This window comes from Bombus flavifrons, chromosome 7 (assembly GCF_040668555.2).
Source record: "Bombus flavifrons isolate JBK064 chromosome 7, iyBomFlav1_principal, whole genome shotgun sequence".
NCBI classification, from domain to species: domain Eukaryota; kingdom Metazoa; phylum Arthropoda; class Insecta; order Hymenoptera; family Apidae; genus Bombus; species Bombus flavifrons.
In genome coordinates, this window is record NC_138448.1 from 10,773,612 (window position 1) to 10,798,820 (window position 25,209).

General features: G+C 34.5%; 1 protein-coding gene across 1 annotated transcript in view; it reads left to right on the forward strand.

Annotated features, from left to right (window-relative positions):
- The first annotated feature begins 6,847 nt into the window (after window positions 1-6,847).
- The window catches only part of LOC138181418 (uncharacterized), a 230,640-nt gene continuing 212,278 nt past the window's right edge, over window positions 6,848-25,209 (forward strand). The window contains exon 1 of the mRNA XM_069116183.1: window positions 6,848-10,504. Within this exon, the coding sequence (XP_068972284.1) occupies window positions 8,194-10,504 (2,311 nt within the window). The 5' untranslated portion in view covers window positions 6,848-8,193. The remainder of the gene's footprint in view (window positions 10,505-25,209) is intronic.

Below are 25,209 nucleotides of genomic sequence, written 5' to 3' on the forward strand. Positions count from 1 at the left end.
CTGCCGAGGATAGGCGCCGTCTAAAACCAGGAAAAACCCAGGCACTTCAAATGTAATATTTGATCATGTTATATGTGCGACATAATTTCGGAAAAAATTGGAAAAGATTAAAATAATCGGTTAACAGTAGAAAATGGAAAATATTGTGACACTTTTATCCCAAAAATTTTTATTTCTATTCAATATTAATATGTATAAAATAATTTGAAATAAATGATTTTTTTGCATATAAAAATAAAATTGTATTCGCTATTTGAACAACGTGTATCGTGATTAGTTGGAATGATGAAAATTCTAGTATACAAGCTGATCAATTTCATCCCTTTCCATTTAATTTCTGTCAACAATCAGTCATATCTCATAACTACATGTGTATATTTACAATCTACAGTCAGTCACGAAAATCTTCGTACACCGAATTTTGTGTGTCTGACTTGCTACAGAAGCTGAAAAACATTGCGTCAGAAAATTATTTACCATAAAATATCACAAAACTTCTGATTTAGTCAACGCCAGGGAGATTATTGTTACTTACGTGATTAGGGAATCTACAAGATATTAACATAACATTAAGCTTACTATTTTGGTGATTTCATATAGATATATTAGGCATGTGTAAATTCTGTAATATTCTATTTTATATCCCTTTAATCCTTTCATCTTAAGAAAGGTGAAAACGGATAAATTGCGTTACAGTGGCATGTACAAATTTCCAGTCAGGTAGATTTTTCATCTTATGTTCCAAAAGTAATATTTTAAAGAATGTCAAGCAATATTATACAACTACATAATAGTGCTTACGTATCGTACTATCTTTCACTTATACTCTCATACCAAATATTATTTAAAATTCTTGGAGATCTTCTAGATATCGCTTTCCGGACGCAATATTGAAAATTTATTCCGATCGGAAATCTTCGCACACCCACCGTATATTTTAACGATATGTGTCTTAACATGTCAACAAAATTCATAGACATTTCTATCGCAATATCCTATATTTAGAAGGTTTGTTCTAGACTTTTGTGACTGACTGCGTATTACGAATTCTATTCCAGAACATCTCAATTTTAAATCCACTTACAAAGGCAAATATATCCTTACAATAAACGCAAAAGATTCAACGTATGGTAAGCAAACAATCTCGGAAAACAATTCAAGCACGTGAAGAGTCAACAAGGACCAAGATTCAATGGCAGCGTTCCGATGCGCCAAAATCAAACGCGACATTCGCGGTCGCGATAAATTGAACGCTTTATTTCCATAGGCCGTGGAGGACCGCGAAACGCGCGTGTGTGTGAACCTATGCGCACACATCGTTGCACTTGGTCATGATCGAAAGTAAGCAAATGTTCCATAGCTATCGTGCAGTCGGCTTTATCTTGGCAAGCAATGTCATACCCCTCGGGTGAGTCGCCTAGGTGAGCTTTCCAATGGCTGCAAGTCTCGCGTTATGTACAGTTGGAAACTTCTTAAAGTTAAAGTAGAAGTGGTTTAAATTCCCGCGAAATTTGATACGATACGATTCGGGGAATTTTTGGTGGTATCGTGCTCCAAGTTGGAAAACTTTTGGGAAAAAATTTTAATACGGGACTACTTTTTATTTTATGCGAGTATTATTAATGCTGGAAATGATTGGTCATTGTCGATGGTGATTTGGGATATGCTATGCTAGGTGAAATAATATTGAATTTTTTTCATTAAATTTTATTATAATATAGTCTCAAATCTTGTTGAGTTTCGAGAAGAAAAATATGTATTTTTAATATTTGTTAAATCGCTGATGGTTTCATTTAAGATTTCTTTAAGTAGGTTTAATTTGTATTATATACTTGATGCAATAAGCAACTTGAATATACTAAGTGAGAATTGCAATGACTATTAAAATGGTTGGCTCATACTCGTATTTTCCGAAGAAGCTTTGTTTCCATCAGATTTTACATTTCACTTTTATAGTATGAAATTTTTGTAGCCATACGAACGTACTTCTAAATAATAAGATATTTAATATACTCGAACCTCGTAATTAGATTTCGGTTTTTTACGCGTTTAATTTAAATTCCAAAGCGCTAAATTGCACAAGATGCACACAATATGCAAAAATATATAAAATATCAGAAGCATAGTGCTCTCTAGGTAAAACAATCCACAGTATATATATTCCTTTTCAAGTAAAACAGTATTCTACCAAGATTCTATTTCTTTAAATACATTCTTAAAAATATTATTTTGCATAAAAATACACAGTCTGCTAATACGATACAATAGCATACCGTTACTTTCCGCAGGCACTGTGATTCACATTCTACATCTGACGTGATAAATTTCATCAATCCAAATCCAAAGACAAACAGAAATGAATTTCTCTTCGGAAAATGACTCGTCTGCGACGTTATGACGAAATACACCTTACGATTCACCTTAAAATTCCAAGCTTGCAATGGAAACGCGCCATAGAGAATCCAAGCGACCGACGATCGCTCGTGTACACGTTGCGTTGTCTCGCGCATACCTGGCACCTGGTACGAGGACGGGAGCGTGCTGGAGCGTGCGGTCGAATGATATTCGTGACACATCCCACGTGTTGGCATTCCCGCATCCTATTCATTCGATCCCGCGGGATTTATTTTAAGATCGGTATGACGGCGGCGTGGGTTTACACGCGGCTGCCACGACGCAGCCGTGCGGCCGCTTCAGTGAATCCGCGGCTGGCTCGTACGCGAGTCGCACGAGGATCGAGCACGCGATGTCTCAGTCGAGATAACGATCGATCGATCGATCCAACGAACGAACTTGCAACCGCGAACGCAACCAGTCGCGAGCCGTGCGCTGTCCTCGCGTTCACGCAATAGTAATTCCACGCACGATTTCCGATTTCGCGCCTGCCTCCATACAAAGTAGAACTCTATTTAGTATATCTAGACCTCTTGTGGTATAAATAGAATGGCTACAAAAAGTATTGGCAAGCAACATTATTTTTGCAAACGAAGCGTCTTCTTTCATCAGATTTCGTACAGTTCATTTTCGTCGTAGATATCAAACTTTATAGTAACATGAGAAGTAGTACCGAATGATACGAAATTTAATATACTCGAACCTGATTGATTATCGTTTATTAATTATTATGTAAATGCTGGAATAAATACAACGGTGTGCCAGTATTTTTTGTAGCTCCTAACTAGTTCTGCACTGTTGCGGAATATTGTATTACTGGCCTGAAGGAGACGTTTATGGGGAATTAGATTGTAGTTGGTGTGACAGATATTTTGTCATTTACTAGGTCGTTCAGTAGGCTTGTATTACGATGTATTCCCTTCGCTGTATACGGTATACTCTTTATGCGCGAATGACCTGAATATTAAATAGGTTAAAATGTAAACAGTTTCCTTTTTTTTTTTAAGTTAATAGACGTTTATAAATAATGATCGTTTATCGTCAATATAAAGGTTTATCAAGACGACTCTTATATTCGAAGATGGGAATTCGTACTTGAGTTTTCTCCTTAAAATTCGTAAATCGAAGGTTCTATTTCCTGCCAGGATCCAACCTTTCAAAATAACGCAAAACAACGCAACATCTCCAGGACAAGTTCATGCAGCCAAACTTCTTATTGTAGTGATTCATCCACTCTTTCGCTATCTACAGCTTTCCATTCAGATAAATGAATTTAATCAGCTGAAGATCAATCATTCGTTGTCACGTGTTAACCTACCATCATCCATCATTTGAACCCATCTAAAATTTAGTTGTAATAAGTGCATAGTGGTTCATGGGAGTATTTGAATACCCTTAGAAATATTTTATACATAGCATACCTATTATACAAACATTTTCAAATCTCGTTAGCACGAGACACGGTTATCGTGATTTGATAAACTTCGAAACGTGTCTGAAAAACTATATATAGAAGCTACAGTACATTTATTTATTTATTTGTAAAGATCATCAAAGTATTTATGCACTATACATATTTTAATAAGCCACGATATGTAGCGAAACCACCTTTAACACTAATTGTATGTTTAAAACTACTATTTATGCCGTATACTAATTTTTCATTAAGTGTAGTTTCGCGTGTAACCTTGCAATTTCCATGTACATTTTCCAATTGATTTCAAATTTTACTATTATCATCACGATAATCGTGTCTCATTACAGCGTTCGTGAAATTTCAAGAAATGTCGCATAATGCACATAACATATTCATAAAAAATTCTCTGATAAGTGTTCGAGTGCTTCGTGAACCACTTTAACTCCTCTACGAACGTTATTATTATTATTATCATTATTAAAGAAATAATCACGATTGCTTTCGTGATCCACCGTAGCTCATCTACAAAAATTAATATTATTATTATTATTATTTATTTTTAAGCTACAATAAATGATCCATATTCCCGAAATAATCCACTTTTACACAAAGCAATAACAAGTATGGAGCTATGTCCTTGTATTAACACGAATAGATGTGCAACTAAGTAGACTTCTATTGTCCTCAATTTCTTCCTTCTTCCGACTCACTGTCTGTCCTCGTCGTTCCGCTCGATCAGGAGACTCGCTGACGTTTACCTGAACACGGTTGGCCGTTTGTCAAGAATCGACGAGCACGACGGGATAGCAGCTGCGAGTGGTATGGCAGCGAGTTTTTCGTTTCCGACGGGCCACCAGCTATGTCTTCCGAGATATTTTGAGATATGTAGGTATCACAGTGGCTCGCGGTAAGTTCTCGATGGAAACCGGGACACACCTTGGTCTTTGGTGGTGGTTAGCGCTGTTGCAATCGTGAAGCCAGTTTAGCAAAGGTACTTAAGAATAAAACTATCGCCTGCAGTTCTCTCTCTCTCTCTCTTTCTCAAGTATTTCTCTCAAGTGGACACTGCGTTGAGGACGACTACCCGAGTCAGTATCAGATCAGTGTCCACTTGCGAGAAATAGCGAAGAAAGCAACTCGCGATAGTTAGTTTACTGTGCGTCCAAGTGGACGCGTACCTCGAAGAAGGAAACCAACTTCGTTTCCACGAGCTTCCACTCGTTGGTCCCTTTCCCTAGCGGAGTTCGCTTTTTCGTTTATTGATCTTGCCCCGAGATCGGGCTCCCGTTGTTCCGGCCGCGATATTTGCTTAGCGATTCGGTCGAATCGTTTCGGAAACGAGGCTCCTTTCCTGGAACGCGTGGGTGTATTAAACGAGCATGGAGAAACGAAGCGGAAAGAGGGACCGGGAAAGACGAGATCGAGAGCTTAGCCGATCCCGTTGGAAAAATCTCGGCACCAACCGCGATTTCACGCGTGATTATTTATAACCGGCTGCTTGTAAACACGCGTGGTTTGGCGTCCGCCGCGAACCACCATTTCTTCGCGTCGACAGTTCCGATGGACCAACGGCGAACGTTGCAAGGTTCTTGCCAGACGTCTATTTCAATGTCTCCTCGCGCAACGTCGTGCTGGACTTGCTCCGCTTTAGTTACTCGTGACATCATATCTGAGTTTTTAGGAAATTTCTAGAAGGTGGTTGGCTTTGGATTGTAGTTTCATACGTTCCGGTCTCCGTTCGGTTTGTGCTAGTTTCGTTGAAAGTGGATGTTGTGCCGTAAAGTTGGGAAATAAGTTGCCCTTTTGAATTGAATGACATCGTGATTCTATATTGGAACATAGCATGTACCGTGGATCGATACTATAGTTATATTACGTTAACGTTATGTAGGACGTAACGCAACGTGTGATCACACGGAGCGCGAACTGTGTCATTTCGTTTATCCAAGTTTTAAGCGGCTGAAATTTTTTTACACGGTTATTTCTTAAAGCTAATTCTATAAAATATTCACGAGCAACGTCAATATCGTTGTAAAATTTGAAAATAGTTATAATAAAGTCGCTACGGTACTTGAATATATTTAACGATATCTAAATATTTAGCTTCCAAAATATTACTTTCTTACGAATGTACGTAACAAATTAAAGGGTGTTCGTTGAAACGTACATCTAAGTGTTAAAAATTGTACAACCATCGTTAAAAGTTCGCAGCAGACCACATTCGTTCACTTTTTCTGTCATGGTTTCCTCTTAGAAACTACGAAAAACTATTCTTCTATAGCTTCACACAGACGTGTTTCCTGTTTCTCAAGAGGGAACAAGCAGCTCTCCACAGTCTTGACGCTTGTTCTTCGTGTAAGGAGAACTCGCGAGCTGATTCGTGAATAATAAACGCAAATATAACGAAACAGAGGATAGTGAATACGATATGAAGCGGTTTCGGAAACATCCCAAAGTCAGACTCCCTCGATTCTGACAAGCTGCCAAGCATCTGAGGTCGGCTGTTACATAAGCGACGTAACGCGCGTCCGTTCGATTCGCCATCGAACAATAATTCTCGATCGCGTTTCATGCGCGCCGGATATCATGCTGGTTGCGTCTGCGAGCAACTGGAGTAACTTGCAGATCGAAACGTGGATCGGTGAACAAGCAAACGTGAACGAATGTGGAACGATGTTTGATCGTGCGATCTTTGATATATCGATCGATTGATTAACCGGAATGGTAGTAAAGTAAACAAGTGATGCAGTGTTTCCTACGTGACGAACATATTTTCGTCTTCAATCAACATTTCATTTTTCGAAGATCCAAACGGAAGATTAATTTTTAAAGGATATTTAACGAGAGAAATATATATATGTATTCATATTGAAATAAATAAATAAATAAATGTGAAAGTTTGATTTTAAAATAAATTTGAAATAAAAAGAGGAAGCCATAAGGTGGAGAAATTCAATTACTAAATAATTATCAGATAAAAATGGGAATACCGTAAGGTACAGTGATGATATCCAATGTTTAATTCTGATACAATTTTTAAGTAAAAACAAGTATATTTTATGGTGAAAAGCAAAGTGAAATTCAAGCAGAGGTTTAATCTAAAAACTGTTTTTAATTAGAAGGTAAAACTCAGTTAAGTGACGGTTAAAGTGAGATTGAAATTGAAATTTAATTCATAAATAATTTTCAAATAAAAGGAGAAATATTATATGTACGAAGAACGAAAAATATAGCAAGATGTAGGACGATGTGAATACATCAGTGAATATTGGTATATATTTCTCGCGGATTTAGAAGCTGTATTGAGTGTGTTTCAAGTATTCGTTTGGAAGAACTAGCAACAATTTTGAAGTTTGTGGCTGCAACGGTACTCGATCAAAATAACTGCATTTCGTTTTGAAAATATTTCTCTATACGTACAAATATTTGCGTGTTATGGCGAAGAAATATTCATACATACATCGATAACTGTCTAAATGAACATTTGAATATTGATATTCAGCTTCGAGTTGTGGAAATATAAATCTTGGCTCTGTTACGCGTATATTCCAATCGAAATCAATGATCGAGCATAATACGAAAAAGAATTTTCGCCAGTATAAATGTTTGCTAATTTTTGCCCATTATCGAGCTTGGTATTCCTGTAAATATTCTTCATCGAAGATAAAAGAGCATACTGATACTTCCACGAGGTGACGAGCTTTTATTCTCTAATTTTCAAAAATAAGAACAAATTATATTGAAATTCTGATATAAATCAATGCGTACAGTAACTAAAGATTTCACGTAAACTTGATTTCAAAATAAAAATAGACCATTTGAAATTGGCTATAAAGTAAAAATAGGAAGCAAAGGAAACCCCCAGGAAGAAAAAGTCACTACTACATTTGACTATAGAAAGAAGCCTTCTACAAAATGAAAATCATTTAAATGTAACCATAAAACAAAAATAAGGTTGGAAAATTCAAAATCTTTTAAATTTAACTGCGGGATAAAAAAATTAAGGAAGCTCCTTACAAAGTAAAAATTAAACGACAAAAGTCACGTTAATAAATCGTATAATCCAGAGAGTCAGCGACAAAAATCGCGTTAATCGATTACACAATCAAAAGAATCGATCGATAGGGATCACGTTAATTCATCATACAATCGATAGGAACCAAACTAATTGAAATTTCCCGTATATGGTTAAAAATATCGAAGCATCATCCTGTAAGTTAAAAGTCAACTGGGTCCAAACATCGAGGTGATCGTTTCACTGAAATCGTTAAGGGGGACGAAAAGTTTACGGTGGCCCTCGAGCTGCGGAGGTGATCGAACCCGGCGCGGCGCAAGAACGAAAACTGCCTCGGCTTGTGCACGAGAGCGCGAGAACCGGAAACATGAAGAACGCTCACCCGATTATAACAGCCACGTCGTCGTCGAGCCTGGTCAATCCGGATTCTTCGTCTTCCAATGAACCTACGGAACCGATCATCAGATTGAAGCTGGACAAGCCGCTCCACTGGGAGTGGGAGCTGACCACGTCCGCGGACAAGCTTCCTGTCATCCAGCTGTTGGACAAGGATGGCCGTCTCCTGGTCGAGACGACTGGACGAACAGCGCAGCGGGCCAGAGGCTCTTTTCGTGAGGGTCTCAGCTCGCACGAGGAGTTTCCAAGCAGCAGATCCGCAAGCGAGAAACCTTCTGCCGTTCCTTCGTCCTTTTCATCTTCCTCCACGTCTTCGACGATTGCGCTTCCTGCTCAAGGGAACAGGAACGTGGACGGATTCAGTACGAAGTTTGGGTCTGTTCAATTTGGCTACAAACCGCGGAAATCAAAAAGCGAGGTCACGGTGAAGGAGAAGGAGAAGAAAAAGAAGAGTAGACATTCTGGTGGTTGCGAGAGCGCGTCGAGAGAGAGCGGCGAGAAGGCAAATTCGAAAAGGTATTCCATAGGAGATTATCTAAGACAGCAAATTATAGACGACCTAAGAAATAAAAATACCGTGGGAAAGAGCGCCGAGGAGATCGCCAAGGAGAGGTGTAAGAAGGTGAAGGCTTATCTGAGGAGTCATAGCGAGACTCTGCCAAGATTGGTGCACGTGGAGGAAGAAGAATCTAACGAGGACCCACAATTAAAAATTAATGAGAACGACGATGAGATTCTTAGTCAAAGGATCAAAGACGGTTTGACCCGTCTCAGAGAAGCAATTAGGCAGGAAGATGTGAGAAGCAAAAGAGAACGCAACGATGAGAAGAATTCCGTGGACAACGAATCGCACGAAGCTTCTGACGAGACTTTGAAACCGGAAGACACTAACGTCAGCAGGAAGATTAAGAACGAAGAGCTAGAAAGGGTGAGATCGTTTCTAAGAAGGAAGATTCAACAGAGGATGGAACTGGAACAGTCGAGAAGTCTGAGTCGGAGCAACACGCGTCCAGGCGTTGGAATTCAGAAGAGGTACTCGGATTACAGGCAACCGGAGGATCCGCGAGGTTATCGTACCCGAAAGGTGCGCAGCGAGACGAGCGTCATCAGGTTCGATCCTGAGATTCTTCAGAAGGACAGGCAGAAAGCGGGCAGCAGCAGGCAGATCGAGAGGGAGAGATCGTTGAGGTCCGACAGGTCGCGTTCCAAAGATTCATTCGGGCAAAAAGCGTACCGCCGTTCCAGGAGCGAGACGATTCTCGAGGCCGCGGAAACGACTGGCACGAATCGTCGACAAAGTTCCCAAACGAGGGAGCCCGCGGAGAAACGGAAGCTCTACCGAAAAACGAAGAGCGACGTGTTGCTGGGCCAGATGGGAGGCAGCCTGGACTCGGAGCAGGAGAATCCTCCGAGGCGTGTCGGGTGCCAGGACACCGTTGAAGAGTCCTGGCGCCAGTACAAGGAGAGAAAGAAGCACGAGAGACAGCATCGCGAATCAGACGCAAGAGAAGTCAAAGAGGAAGACTTTATGAGTAAACCGAGATGGAAAGATCTTCAGACGGATCTGTGTTCTTTTAAGAATTGCAAAGTCTGTCAGAACTTGCAGAATTGCTTGAATCCATTACTGAAACAAGGAAATAGTCCCGAGAATCAAGGAACTTCGGATGATGGTAGGGTTAACTTGGGCGATTCGTTCACTGTGATTTCTAACAACGCTTCTAACGGCTCTGTCAATGATAGGCCAAGTACCAGTTTACAGGAAAATTATCTGGTTGTTGATAAGAAGCCCGACACGTCTAGGAATCATATATTAGCGAAGGTTCAAGCGAAGAATCATGAAACTAATTCCTTTAACGTAAATTCTCCGGATTGTGGTTACAGCACAATTCCCAAGAAGGCTTTCAATGACTATAAGGAGTTATACACCCGGTCGAATGTGAAGAAAAGCGACACATTCAAGATCGTGGATGGTAGCGAGGAATTGCCATCTTTGGGGCAATGCGTGGAGCGAAGTGATTCGAAAGGAAATTTGGATGAACAATCTGCTGATAATACCGACTGCTCGAATAGTGGAGGCGTGTTAACGAACAAATCGAACGAGGACATTGCTAGAGATTACTTTAAGAGAGTGTACGAGCTGCTGAAAAAGAGGCAGGAGGAGGCGAAGAAGATCGCGGAGAAGCAGGAAGCGGCGGGTTGTGACGATTCTTCGTCATCTAATTACAAGGAGAAAGTGCAAAAGAGGAGACTGCGGCGGAAGAAAAAGGAACGGGGCACGCAAGGTAAGAAATGAACTACTTTGATGTTTTGTCGGTCTTTTTGAAATGCAGAAGCACGCTGTGAAGTGTGAAAGATGCTTTGTCGTGACGGAACTCAATGTGGTGCAAGTAATGAATAGGCCTCTATTTTTGTTTTGTCACAGAGTTGCTTTCATTTAAAATTTGCAGAGGAGACGATATTAATGAGGGCGACTAAAATGCTTCTTAAATATGGCAATTTATTTAATTCATAGTTAATTCCATATATTAGTATCGAGTATTTTGGATAAAAATATTTTATGTACACATACGTGAATGCTTTTTTATTTGAATTAAAACTATTTTGGATTTAAAAAATTATTTCAATTCTTAGTTATTTTATCTCTATTTGATCATAGCGAAAAGTGTAGTCATTATTTGTTGGATATATAAAATTATGCAAATATTTCATTAAGTGTTAGAAATTTTAGTTTAAGAAAGTTAGAGTAAAATTATTCGACGTATGATATAATCCTAGTATGGTTAAAAGAGACGGTATTAATTGTTGCACTTATACATTGATACTTTTCTCGTTAAACTACTGTTCTTCCATTTAAAAACGATTTTAAAAACGACATCTAAAATACATTTTCTACCTACTGGAAATAAATTATGTGAATTTAACGCATCTCAGAAAGGAAAATAAATACGATAAACTCATCTATTAAAAATAAATGATAAATACGTAATCGTCATCATCATCTAACGATGTATTATCGCTATTATATTAAAAAAATAAACAACACGTTGACAAAAGCAAAGACAACCAACTTTTAATCTTCCGGAACATTTTCCAAGATAGATAGTTCCACTAACGTACTCTGTTAATTGCACATTTAATTAAAAGCGACAAGTTTCCTTCGAAGTGACAGCACTATTAAAACGCTTTGCACCGAACCTTACTTCGTAATTATACAAAGAGATAGAACTACGTAAAGTGAAAGACGAAGGGAAATGACTGCTACGAGAAACGAACTCTTTTAAGTGCCACAGAATTTCGACGATTTCGTGTCGCAGTGTCGAAGTGTCCGTAATTGTCTTGAAGCATGTGACCATGGTTACGTTACGTCTTTTCGCTAATGCGAAAACTTGCCCCTTAAAAGCTCAGCTTCCTTTTCACCGCGATCCCGCTGTATTTACGCGACGTTGGATTTCCTTCACGTTCTAGAAATATTCATCTTCGGCGTTATGACGAAACTTTCGCGTTATACGTCGCAACTTGCCGCTTTGTTAGTATTACACCGCGAACAATGTCGTTGCTTGATGCTACGAGGCTAATAATGGACGCATGCGAGTTTAAAGGAAAGAAAGAAGCACAAGTGAAATGAACGTTAGGTTAATCGATGGGTCCCTCGTGTGTTTTTGCGTGGCAGGCGCTGTAAATCCTCAGAAAATCGCATGGGATAAAATAAAATCATTTCCATGCAAACGATTTGAGATGGTAGTATAGGAGCTTTTTTGCGAATGTTGGTTTGCTTCGTTAAATGTAGAAGACCGGTTTAATCCTTTGGAAACGATTTGTTAAACAGTAAATACGATACTGTTCTTAGTTAAAATGTTGTATTTGGCATTTGTTTATTTTTCAGGGTATGTAGTTCGCCGTGTTTTTCTCTTTTAATCAAAGTTGTATTAAACATGATGTTAAACGATAATTAAATTTTTTTTAAATTGCACGAAGGAAAATGACGACACAAAAATGGTAAAACTTCAGATTTCTCGTATATTTCGAAATGAGACATTTTAGTTAAAAAGAGTAGAATATAATGAGCTATAATATAAATATTATTTTATGATAGAGAAATGTTATCCATTTTTTTCTCTAATTTCTGTTCTTGTACTTTTTATATATTACTTCTTATACCTATATTATTTCCTCTATTACTGTTGGTAAAAATGACAAAAATCGTTATAAAATATTCAGTAATCTTTGTAATAGTTAGTTAGAGAAGTATTATTTATTATCAACGTAAGTACTTGTTATCAAAATAATAAAAATGATATTAATTTTAGAATTATAGATTAGACAAGGAATTTCGTTTAGTACTTCGAGATAGCTATTTTAGAAATTTGATTTGGATTAGAAATTTGGAAGAAACCAAGGCTAGCTTCATAGTTAGTATTTTACTATCTTTATCATTCTACTAGAGTCATTATTATCAAGCATTTATTGTAATTTTTAATTCTTATGTTTTCTACGAATGGAGAACTATGATCATTAAATTATTAAATTGTCCTGTAAGTGGAAAGTTATAATCGATTGATTTCCTTTCCAAAGAAAAATCTGACCAGAAAATTATATACTTATAGGTATAAAGGAATCGAGTTCTTTTTCAAGTTTTTATTTTACGACTATTTTTATGAGTATCTGTTTAAATTTTAAAATGTTACAAGTTTCGAATATTTGGAGAAATGGGAAGGACCAGTTTAGAAACATATGTATATTATTGTACATGAAATCGCTCTTTGGGTAACGAAACACATATCCAGAAACTAAATATGAAGGATTAAAAAAAAAATCTGCATTTTAAATTTTCCTTTCAATGATTTATTTTACTATAATTCGCAAGCTTTACCAAAAGACAAACTTAATGAATTTTCATATAAAATCTGTTACCTTTACGCTACAGTGGATACTTTCGTACCTTCTTTACATTGAAACGTCAATTGTAGATGTCAGCTTTTTCATTTAGATCAATCACAATACCATAGATAATTTGCACACTGTTTTACGTGTGAAGAATTCTCGTGAAATTATTCTTTTATTATTAATTATTTATAAGCAGTACTTTATTCTAAATACTTTATATATTTTTATGCACATTCTCAGCATTCCAACAGATTTAAATTTCATATATGTAAATATATAAACTTCCACGGTCTATTCATAAAAGCATAGAACAAAAATTTGAAAATTTCGATCGATACATAACATATACACATAAAATTTCATGAAGTTTCACATATACACATAAAAGTGTACAAATATACATATGAAAATGATTTTTGGTTTTCGTACTTTCTTTTCGTACAGATAAACAGAGAGAGGGGGGGGGGGGAGAGGGAGAGAGAGAGAGAGAGAGAGAGGAATTTCGATCATACTGATCAAATTTTAAAGAAAAGGAGGAAAACTTGAAGAAAGTACCAGAAAACGGAATAGGAGCGGAAGTATTAAGTTTCAGTGGTGCAACTTAATTTAATAAAGTATTAACTTGTAGAAGAATCTTAGTTTCTTCGATATAATTAGAATAGTTATACGATAAGAGTTCCTCCTTTATAATATAGAGTAGAATTTGTAGAATCTGTAGGATCAGTTTTTACTAGAAGAGAAATATTCTCGTAATCCCGATACGAAAGAAATCCACTAAAAAGAAAAAGATTCTGGCGATTCTAGATTCCACGTTATTTGAATTTGAAACGTATCTGCTTGATGAGATTGCCTCCTTGAGGTAAAAGTCACTGTTTGAATTTATAAAGAATGTTGGACTTTGCAAGAAGTTTCTAATAGATATTCTGAAAATGATGGGTATGTAAACGAAGACCATTCTATCGAGATTATAAAATTATAGTCTGATTGAGTCTGTCTTCCGAAATGTTCGTCCGAAACTATTATTAGTTCAATTATTAATTTATAAAAGTAATAACCGATCAGGAACATATATTATAAGCTGTTATTAATATTTTATGTCATTTTATTTCCTTTCGTTTCTTCAATTTTAATTTGCACGAACAGATGAACCGGAGATTTAAAGTGACGCTAAAGTTTAACGTCAAATCAATAAATATATTTTCCAACTAATAAGGTAATATATTTTTCCAAATATCAATTTCTTAGAATTACATACTTTTTATTGTAACCGTAATTCTATTTCTATAGTTCGTTTTATCATCTCTTTAAATAATTTCTTTATTGTAATATGCTTTCATTGGAGGAATCTCATTTAATTGTTTCTATGTTTTAATCGAAAATTTTAGATTCCATACAAGTATCGTAACTTTTATGACAGTTATAAAAGAAATGGGTGTAATTTCTGCCAATTCATATAATTTATGATCGATATTCCAATAACAATGCCTTCCATCCGTTCAAACTTTGATTTTCAAAATAAGAACTAGTTTAACTAGTACAATTGCTCTCCTTTAAACGATACATTAATAACGCAATTAATTATGATAATGAATCCAAATCAATCACAACTTTAACATAAAATTAAACACAAATTTATAGGACGAATATTTATGAGACGCATAGGAGACAGAAAAATACTAATCTTTGAAAGGTCAGACAATAATTTTTACACTGTACAGGTATGTAGATGTTATGAATGTTTGTCCATGAAATTCTTCTCGATAGATAATAAAAGTTGAAATAATAACGGAGTACATGCCATTGAAAACTTGGTCACGATCACGTAAGTTGTTAGATATAGCGGACATTCAATTCTCATTGGAAATTGGATTACGCGCTCTTTGAAGCTTTTAGTGATTTCTCGAGCCGGGTATTTCAACCAAATGTCCAACGAAATAAAGGTCGGATTAAAGTGGCTTTTAAACGCTTGCTGACATTTCAGCTATCGTTCGATAACGTCGCAAACGAATTTGCAACCTGGAAATAAACCGAATAAATCGTCGAACTAATCGATAATACTTCGGCTAATTCGATTAACGTGGAATGCTGCGCGTTTCAAATTGTGTACACATATCGGTAGAGGAAGCTGGTTCGTCGATAAAGGAATAAGTGTAATTAACAAGGTAAAGATCAAACCGATATTTCTATATTCAATTTCAAGATATTTGAAATATATTTATGTTACGATATACAGAGAGAATATTCTGTTTTCTGATTATCTTAGTTTTTAGTTAAATATCGATTGGTAATCGCATCGAAGTATTTAAAAAATAATTAAAAAGTCTAGAAAATACAATATCATAATTAAAAAGAGGAAGAATATCATAATATCATTATCATTATTACATTAATATTTACATATAATACTTGCGTATTATTTTAATGCTGAATTTTTGACAAGGAAAAAAATGGTGAAGCTTATGAAACGATACAAAAAGTATCCCGTTGATCGTCTTTTCTACGTTGTTCAAAATACCTACTTTAGCGAGATTAGCGAGAAATATAAGAAAATTATTTAACAACCACTTTCCCGGATTTGAAAGTCGAGGAATCGAAAATAATTACGTACTGAGGAAACAGTCTGAGAAAAGTTGATTGCGGGAAAACAGCGGGATAATTTTGGGCAGACGTCGTCATGGCCGTCTCATCTGACCGTCGCAGACAGCCGTTGGTCCTTGGTGACGGGCTTTCAGCCAAAGAGATTAGTACCGCGCCTTCTACCAGGAAGTCTCGTGAAAATCAGCGGAAAGCTCCGCAACGAATCTCGTTGATACAATCTCCCTTTCAGCAGTTGTCTTTCGACTTTGCTCTTGTTTCTTGTCCCTCTGCGAGAAATGATCGTCGACTTCTTCTCAGAACCTTTCAGAGGACGAGATAATTGGTACAGTCTCCTTTCTCGTCAAACTTCCCTGTGAAACTGGGCTACGAACGATTGAAAAGGACAATGAGATTTGTTTTGGTTTCTGGTCCTTACTTTTGTCTCTTAACCGTTGAAAGATGATGCAGGCTTTATTGAGGTCTCATTTCAAGGGGAATCGAAACTTTCTAACGTAACAGAATTGGCAGAATAGGTTTTGTATATGTATCGTAGAGGCTGCAAAATCAAGTGTTTTCGTTCCAGCAATGAAGAAACGTTGCAAATGTCATCATGTGACTGTAAAATGTGTATGCATTTATGAGAAATTTACAGTGGCTACGAAAAGTATATTCAATTGTTTCATTTTCACAGTATCGAATTTTTGTAGGCAGATAAAAGTGTTGCTAAATGATACACAATAAACTTGGATCTAATTAATTAGCAACAAAATCAGTGCTGCAATAATATATAAAATGGCTTGCTAATGCTTTTTACAAACACTGCATAGGTGCGAAAATTGAAAGAATACAATTGAATATACAAAATGTATAAAATAGACAAAATAGCGTACTCGTAATATTTACGTCGTAAAAGGAAAAGAAAATCTAATCATCCTTCGAAATGTGAAATAATTAGAAATTCGTTTGTAGTTTGCATAAAGAAAATTAAGTATTAAGGTATGATTAACTTGATTGATGGCTTATACAGCAATTGCATTTTTTATTCAAAGTGTGTGACAAGTAATTTGAGAAATAAATAAATATGTAAAAATAATGATTTTAGAATAAAGTACTATTTCCAGAATAGAACTGAGAAGAATAATAGAAACTGTAGACTGAGATTTAAAGCTTCACGGCTATGTGATTTTTAAAAATAGAACAGGATCCTAATTTAGTGTTGTGACATAAAACTGAATGGGGTAGAAAATTAAGTTAAAAAAATACGAAAGCGAGATACATCAACAGGCAACGAATTTTTTTTAAGGATTTTCGAGTCTTTTCGGTAAGATTTATTCCTGTTTCCCTTTTCGATTTCATGTTTCTTTTCTAATTTGTTATTTCAATAAATTTTCAAGGAAATTTTAAATTACAGTTATGTACAGTCTTCTTTTTAAAACAATGAAATGTTAAAACCTACTGTTTGTAATAAACTAGGAAGGTAATGTTACAAAAGAATTATTTTTGACCTAAATAAGGTTCTCTAAGGTTCTTTAAGCTGTGTCTAATTATTTATAAACCTCTACAAAGCTAAAAAAATATCATAGATATTACAAATAAAAACATTCTCGTATATTCAAATTTAGATGAATGAGTCAGAATTATTTCTATTTTTAAATCAATCAAATTTTAAATAATCTACAATTCTGTAGTCCAATATTATTTTCACGTAATGTTGTCACTACCACATAGTTTAAATGCCGATCCAATATAACGTTACAAAAATGAAAGCAGAAACAATTATTGAAACGTTCCATTCATTTTAATTAATTATTTCTATCCAATAAATTCAACACAATCTATTCAAGCTACGCTCTCTGATGTTAAATACTTTATAATACGATAACGGAAGGGTACAATAATACAATACAAAGATATAGATTCCGTCATAATTAATTAACCGCAACATAATTATCACTTATTAATTTGTGATCTAGAATAAAAATTTATCAATAATTTATTGATATATTAAATCTCGTTTCGTCTTGAATTAAATGCTTATGAAACGTGATAGAATTAAATAATTAACAGAATAATCAACCATAGCTGCTTCAACTTGTGATTTTTAATAAAAGATGATTCGTAACCGATCGATCAAAATATCAAGATTCTTTTCTGTTCAGATTAAACATGTTCTTAGACTAAGCACGAAAAACTGGAAAATCTGTGACGGATTAAGGAATAGAAGAAACACATAGTCATTTATTAATGAAATGTCGCGGCTATGGCACGGCTAGACATTGCGACCCTCCACTAAATATTCAAGAGAGGAGCCGGAATACGGTAGATCCTCAAAAGCAAAATGAAACTCTTTTGATCGCGGCATATCCGCCGTCAAAGTGTCTGAGAGACGGCGAAAATCGTATTTTACTAGCGGCTATGTCGCTACTAAGGGAAGGATTACATTGGATTGGCAATGGTTCGCGTGTGCGTTAAGAAGAGAATGGAACTTTTGAGCTTGTAAGTACTTCGCGTTGCTAGCTAATGCTGGATATGTGTAAGCTGTGGAAAGCTTATTACATAATTTACGGTATTCCCAATATGATAACAAAGCTGCCATTTTAATAACACAAACATGCGTTTATGTACTTTAATCCGTTGTGTGTTGCATTATTAGACAGCAGATATTTATTCAGCTATGGGAAATACAACGCAAAAATTTGCAGAATGTGCATAATACTGAAAACTGTCAAGTTGGAGCATACGAGACGTTGTTTTTTTTTTTCCAAAAAATCTTTAAATCTTAATTGGTAGCTTTTTCAAGTCATCATACATAGACATATTTAACTAAAGTAATAACTTCTATTTTTTATTGAATCAATGCACGTTCGCAATGACTAAATATGTACATTTTTTATTCTTTCAAATTGAGGAAAATTATCAATCCTGTGATTAAACAAACCTTGAAATGGGTCTGTGAGTGTCTCTGTTTACGGTTCTGTAACCGTGTACACTAAAAAGGTTGTTTATAATAGAATAGCGTGGATCTCTTTGACCTTCTTCAAATGCCTTAGGCACATGGGTATAGAAGTTAAGAGTTATAATCAAGATTTACTAAGAGTAGATAATCGACTGTTTACATACTTTCTTGAAATGTATACTTGTACTAAACATTTCCCAGTACGTTTGTAATTTGACCAATGTTGTCGGATTACATTGTGTTATGTTTGAGTGTTTTCTATGACACACACGAACTGCTGTATTATAGAAAGCCATCGAATATTATGATTATTTATAACGACCAACAATGTGGTCGTAATATTTCTATGATAAATTTTAGTAACGTCAAGTAGACGTGATTTATAGAAAATTTCTCCTTTTCTCTTCTGTTTCTTTCTTTAATACGGTTGATATATAATGATACGATGACAAAATTATCTTTTATCAGTACTTTCTCATCGGTAATTTCACAATTTCGGGATAGAAATATACAATTTCCAGACTAGATTAATTATAGAAAATTTAGTTTATGTATTCTGAACACTTTACCCGTAAAATATATATCTTTTTTAACAGAAGAACACAGATATATAAAAATTGGAAGAAATATCGAATTTGTATGCTTTATAGGAATTATTACAATAACGTCATAACATTGAAAAGGTTGCTTTGAAAATGTAATATTTGAATAGAAGGGCATGCTCGTCAACGTTGCTTTCATTGCCTTGATAAAGCGGTCGTTTGAAATATTGTGTATAGGTAGAATAATTTACGAAACTGGAATGGTTTGTTCGTTGGTGCTTGAAATATCTTTTAATTGAGAAATTTGATGAATTATTCAAGATCCTGGCATTGTGTTTGATATTTTTATTGATATTGTTATGCAGTACCATTCGATCAACGCGTTAATATGTGGAAAATTTCTTGCAACACCGGCATTAGTGGAATAGCGTGATACGAATTCTGTGGCTTTGCTATATTTGGCAGAATTCTACCAAAGCAAGAGAAACTTCTGTGCAGCCTGACTCTGCAGAACTAATTTCCCAAACGTGCTCGTATATTGCTAATTACTGGCGGAATTACTGTATTTAAAATATTAATTTTGCTAAACCGTAGATAATTATAATTTCAAGTCTTTAGACTCGCTAGAAAATATTCTACGTTTCTTCGATGCTTCGTTCTATTTATTTTTTTCATTATTCGTATTACATTCCTATATACTTCTTCCAAATACATATTTCGTATATACACTTGTATATGTATCTGTATTTCATATACCAAACATGTATAACAGCATGTATGACAGCAATTAATTTTACGTATAATGCTAAATCCTTGAAATCCCATATCCAAAGAAAAGCTACGTATTATTTTAGAAAATGTTGAAGAATTTGAATTCGTTAAATTTTAACGAGTTTTTAAAAAATATATGATAAATCCCTGAAGCTTTACAAAATATCAACCAAATAACTAATATTACGATAATCAACATTTTTTTAATATTCAACAAAGTGGTAGAAACGCGTATTTAGTTTCAAAACCGAATGAATGCGAATCTCAGCGTACAGAGTTTAAAATTGTTCCTATATAAAAAAATAGGAAAATATGACTTATTTCTTCCGTACTTTTCTTGTATTTCGCTGTTGTTATACGCTTATGTTCAGTAAGAGAACAGAAATTTATATACATTTCATACCTTAACTTGAATGTCATCATTGACATCATACGTGACGTGTTTTTTTGTTAATATCAAGAGAGAGGAGAAACACGATAATTTGCAATTCCTGTTTTTTTTCAGTAGAAAAGCATTAAATAATATGAAAAATCAGGAGAAACATAAATTCATCTCGTTATTTCCGTGTAGCCTTTACGTTTATTTTCAATAAAATGTTGCAAAATATATATTTTTTGTATCTGATAGCGGAAATCCTGAGATCTTTAGAATAAAGAGATAATTAGTTTCTAAATCATTCATTTTGAATTCTTAATGATTTTATTCAAATTGTTTAAATCCTCGATACGCATCAGTTTCTCTTATTTTATCGAACCCACCATAGACAGTATCTGATCATAATCGTTTGCAATTTATGCCTGTTCTATCGGTTCCAGAAGCGTCGTGCACGAATCGAACGAAATGTTCAAGCGTGAAATGGATATTATAACATAACAATTCAGTCAGATCGTATTCAAAACGCATTTCGCATATCGTTCTGGCGACGCTGCTTGCGTTTCTGTTGGAACTGTTGGCATTACCTCTAAAGTGTTTAGCAGTTCTTGTCGCGTAACTATCGGTTTGATCTCGACGTTAGCGTACGGACGTTTGCATGTAAACGGAAACATCAACTTGTTGCTAGACGCGCGGGGTGATACAGTATTTGACGTTGGCAAAGGAACAATTGGCGAGCGCCATTCCTTCTGCTATAAATCGCGTTTCGTTTAAACATTCTCGGGATATTTGCAGCGCGCGGAATTCGAACCATCTTTCTCCATAATCTTTCCTGTAGTAAGAATGGACGTGAAACAAATTGAAATTTTGTATTTCGGTTTTGAACGAATAGCTAAAGCTTTTTCCCAAAGCAAATGATTTATGAATGCATTAATAATTCACTAATAATAATAATTCATTACGGAATTAACTATATTAGTAAAGTATGGTTAATAATATTAGTAAATCGACAAACTAGAAATTATAGCTTTTGAATTTCTATAATTTTACAATTTTACAAATGGCAATTTGTTAAATTGTTTTGCACAATTCAGTTTCTTTCGTTATGAAATTTCTGCTGTTACGGAAAAATTTGTATTAATACTGATAATTTATCAAATTTCAGTAATAATATTTATTCACTGGCACAAAACACATGGAAAGATTAAATCGGTTTGATAAGAAGTAAATGCGAAAAATGCAATCAAGAATTTAATTTCGTATGTAGTAGAAAAAAATGAAGAGATGTTACTGGGGAAAGAATATTTAGCAATCTATTTGCCAATATTTGTTAAATATTATAGTTTCAATTTTCCATATATATTGTATTTACGTATATATTTACATATATGTACACACATATTTATATCATAGCATTTTACATCTCAAGAAGTTGAGTATTTTTAGTTAGTTTAACATTATTAAGTTTGCTTGGAAACTTTTTGTCAAGCGTAGTAGAATTTTGGGATTCACGATGATTTTTACTGTCACGAAGTTTTTTTAAAATAGCAGAAGACTTCATAATAGTTTACTATCGTGACACGAAACATAGCTACGCAGGGTCAACTTCAAGAGTTATAAAAATAAAATGCGCAAACCTATGACAATCGTTCTCTACTTTTTGCGATCTTTCTTTCTGGACGAGTTTCCTCTTATTTAGTTTCCCTTAGTTTCATAAGTCGAATGAGATTTTAAAGAGTCGTGACCTAAAATGTATTTTGCTTTTTTAGCTTTTTCCGGAGTCGGTGTAATTTTAAAATTACATTTTGTAAGAAATGTGAAAGAAGAAATATCATGGAAAAATATGCGCAGCTTTTACATGTTCCCATAGATTAGAAAAACAAGTGGTGAATTTTAACTTCGAACTTCATGTTTCTTTAAGACTTTACGAGTATGTGCTAGTTGTAACGACAATATATTTGCACTTACATTTAGTAACGATTGGATGTTTCAAAGAAAATTAAAGGAAAAGAGAACGAAATAGAATGAAATCGGTTTTCACCTTTGTTATTATTTCTGTGAAACGAAAACATAATATTACGCACAATGTCTTTCGGACTTTATATTTCAATATCTTCCAGATTGTTTGTAAAAATCCGCACGAAATTGACCAGAGAAAAATTCGCTTTGAACAATTTTTCCACTTTCTCGTGCAGGAATTTTTATTTCGAATTTCCTGGTTTTCTGGTATAGATATTTATTGGAATATTTTACAGCTTCAAATAGAAACGAGATTTCTCTAAAATCTTTTGTCTTCTTATTATTAAGGTGAATATGGAGTCGGATAAAATTTTATTTATGATATTTGCTTAATACGTACCTACTATATTTTTGGTATGTGTTTATACGTGGCATGTAACGTAAATGTATCGCAGAGTTGAAATTTTTCAAGCACCTACACATGCAGCGGTGCGCAGCGGTTCTAATCATTGCAAGTAAATTGCTGCTATCCAAGCTGGTTCTTGCAATCCTGTATCAAAGCCTCTTCCGTACGATAAGGAGGGATTAACGAGAGTCCCTTGTGGGCTTCTCCCTTTAATCAAAACACGCATCGTATCAACGAGGGTACAGGTCGTACACGATGTATGTTCACGGTACGTGCACGCAAACCAAACTCAGACCAAAATGGTCGGCTAAAAGAGGCGCAGAAACGGAAACAAGAAGCTTGATTCAACGTGAAAACGTGCATTGGGATGCAATTATTTTGTAATTTTTCTGAATAATATCTTGTTAAGTAGATTCGTTCTTTTGACAGATTCTATTTTACAGTTTTTGCGTCCGCAGAATAGATGGTATACGTATATGGTTTGAAACTGAGGGAGAAAAACGTGAATCTTGTTTGATGAGATATTTAAAATTAAAAAGTTAATGAACTTCTTTTGTGTATTTTATCTTCTGTGTATTTATGTGTTATATTACTGTAAAATAATTTTATATAAATATACAAAGTATATGTTTATTTTTATTTTAGCTTCTACATATTAAGAAACTGAGGATCTTTGTGCAAAGTTAAACATTTGTTATACCGTTTAGGGGGTGAAGCGAATCTCTATTTAAATTTCATTTTATCGTTCTCGTATAAATGTAATTTGCAGAAATATCCGCAATCTAAATATTAATTATTTTTATCCATAAAATACGTATTCATGTGTTTAATTTCTGACTAGGTATAGGTTTAATGATTGAACATTTTATTGCTTGCAAATTGAAGTAAATTTAATAGAAGTAAAATATATTTGTCGAATAGCAAAATAGTTGTTTCTCCATTTCATTTACCTATAAAAGAGTAGAATCTCCTAAATTTATAAATCATTAGAGGAATGTTATTAAAAATCCTTAGTTTCTTATCGATCAGTAGATTAATTGGTTTATTAAGATAACTTTTATACATATAATAATAGTTAATGATAAAGTTATTACTATCAGTTTCATATATTAATGGATAATATTAATGAAACAACTTTTCTATTTAAAGAATTATTTTTTCAAATTCTGGAATTTTTATTACATTTTTTGAAGATTATTCTTCTTATTCTATCGTAGAAAGCTAGTCTTTGGTTAGGAAAGGATGACGGAAGAAAAGTAGTTTCTATCCTATCAACGAAAGGTCACCTCGTTTCCTCGAATTTAAGGTTCGTGTAATCCTAGAAGTGCTTATGTAGGATGTTACACTCTCAACTTACTCGTCAGCATCTCCAAAAAATAGGATTCTCTAAAAACGGATTGTTGAGCTTTGGCAATGAGATCTCATGTACAAGAAGTTAATATCCTAATAAGGTTCTTAAAAGGTGATTATCATTCTCTTGATCTCCAGAATTATTTTACGACTATAGTTCCTTTGACTAAAAATATTACAACGCGGAGATATAATACCTTGAATCATTCTACACCTGTTCCTTGAAATGTGACAAATAGATAGCAGATGTATGCAAGTTCACATTTTTTATGAATATGGTTAAATAATACAACGAGTATTTTACTTTAAATATTTTATATATTTTTACATGTCATTATACGTTCCATATATTTTCGTATATTTATTTTCCATAAATGAATAAATATCTGCAGTCTAATGATAAATCAAACATTGCAACAGAAAAAATTTTTTAAAGAAATCAATCTTTTCTAAAAAAAATGGTAGAACTTATTCGATGATAATTTTAGGAAAAAGTAATTTCTTTTCGGAAAGCAAAATATCTAATTTTGAAAAATTACAAATAAATTTATTTATGTATAATGATATGTTACTCCTCGTCTTACGGTAGATGTAAAAGAAAAATAACTTTAATTTATTGTAAAATATATATGTTCATCTGATTCATTTGAATATAGTTTCACAAGTGATGAAGCAACCGAAATATCTGGAATATTCCATTTTGTCATGACACAAAAGATTTTATAACGCTCGAAGATGACTTTTGGGAGATGAAGAAATTATTTTTGTCGCATATAAGAAGCACGGCCAATTTTCTGCGGTCAAGGATTATTTTCGGAAGCAAACACGACGGTAATTTGTCTATACGCATAGCCGACTTCATTTTACTCGAATAAAATATTTAGACTATAATAATAAATTCCAACGATACGAACGAGATTCTACATAAAAGTTAGTTGTTTGCCAAACTCGCGTATTTACTACATCATTTGTACATATACATATTTTCTATGAAACGGATCATTCTTTCTCTATTAAATATAAATAGACCTACATCACACAACCTACCACAGTTTGCTTCCTATGCGAAATAAAAAGTAAAAAGAAGATTAAAGCTATAAAGGAAAGGAATTGTATAAGACTTTAAACATATTTTTCTGCTAAAATTTTCATTCTATGCGATGTTTTCT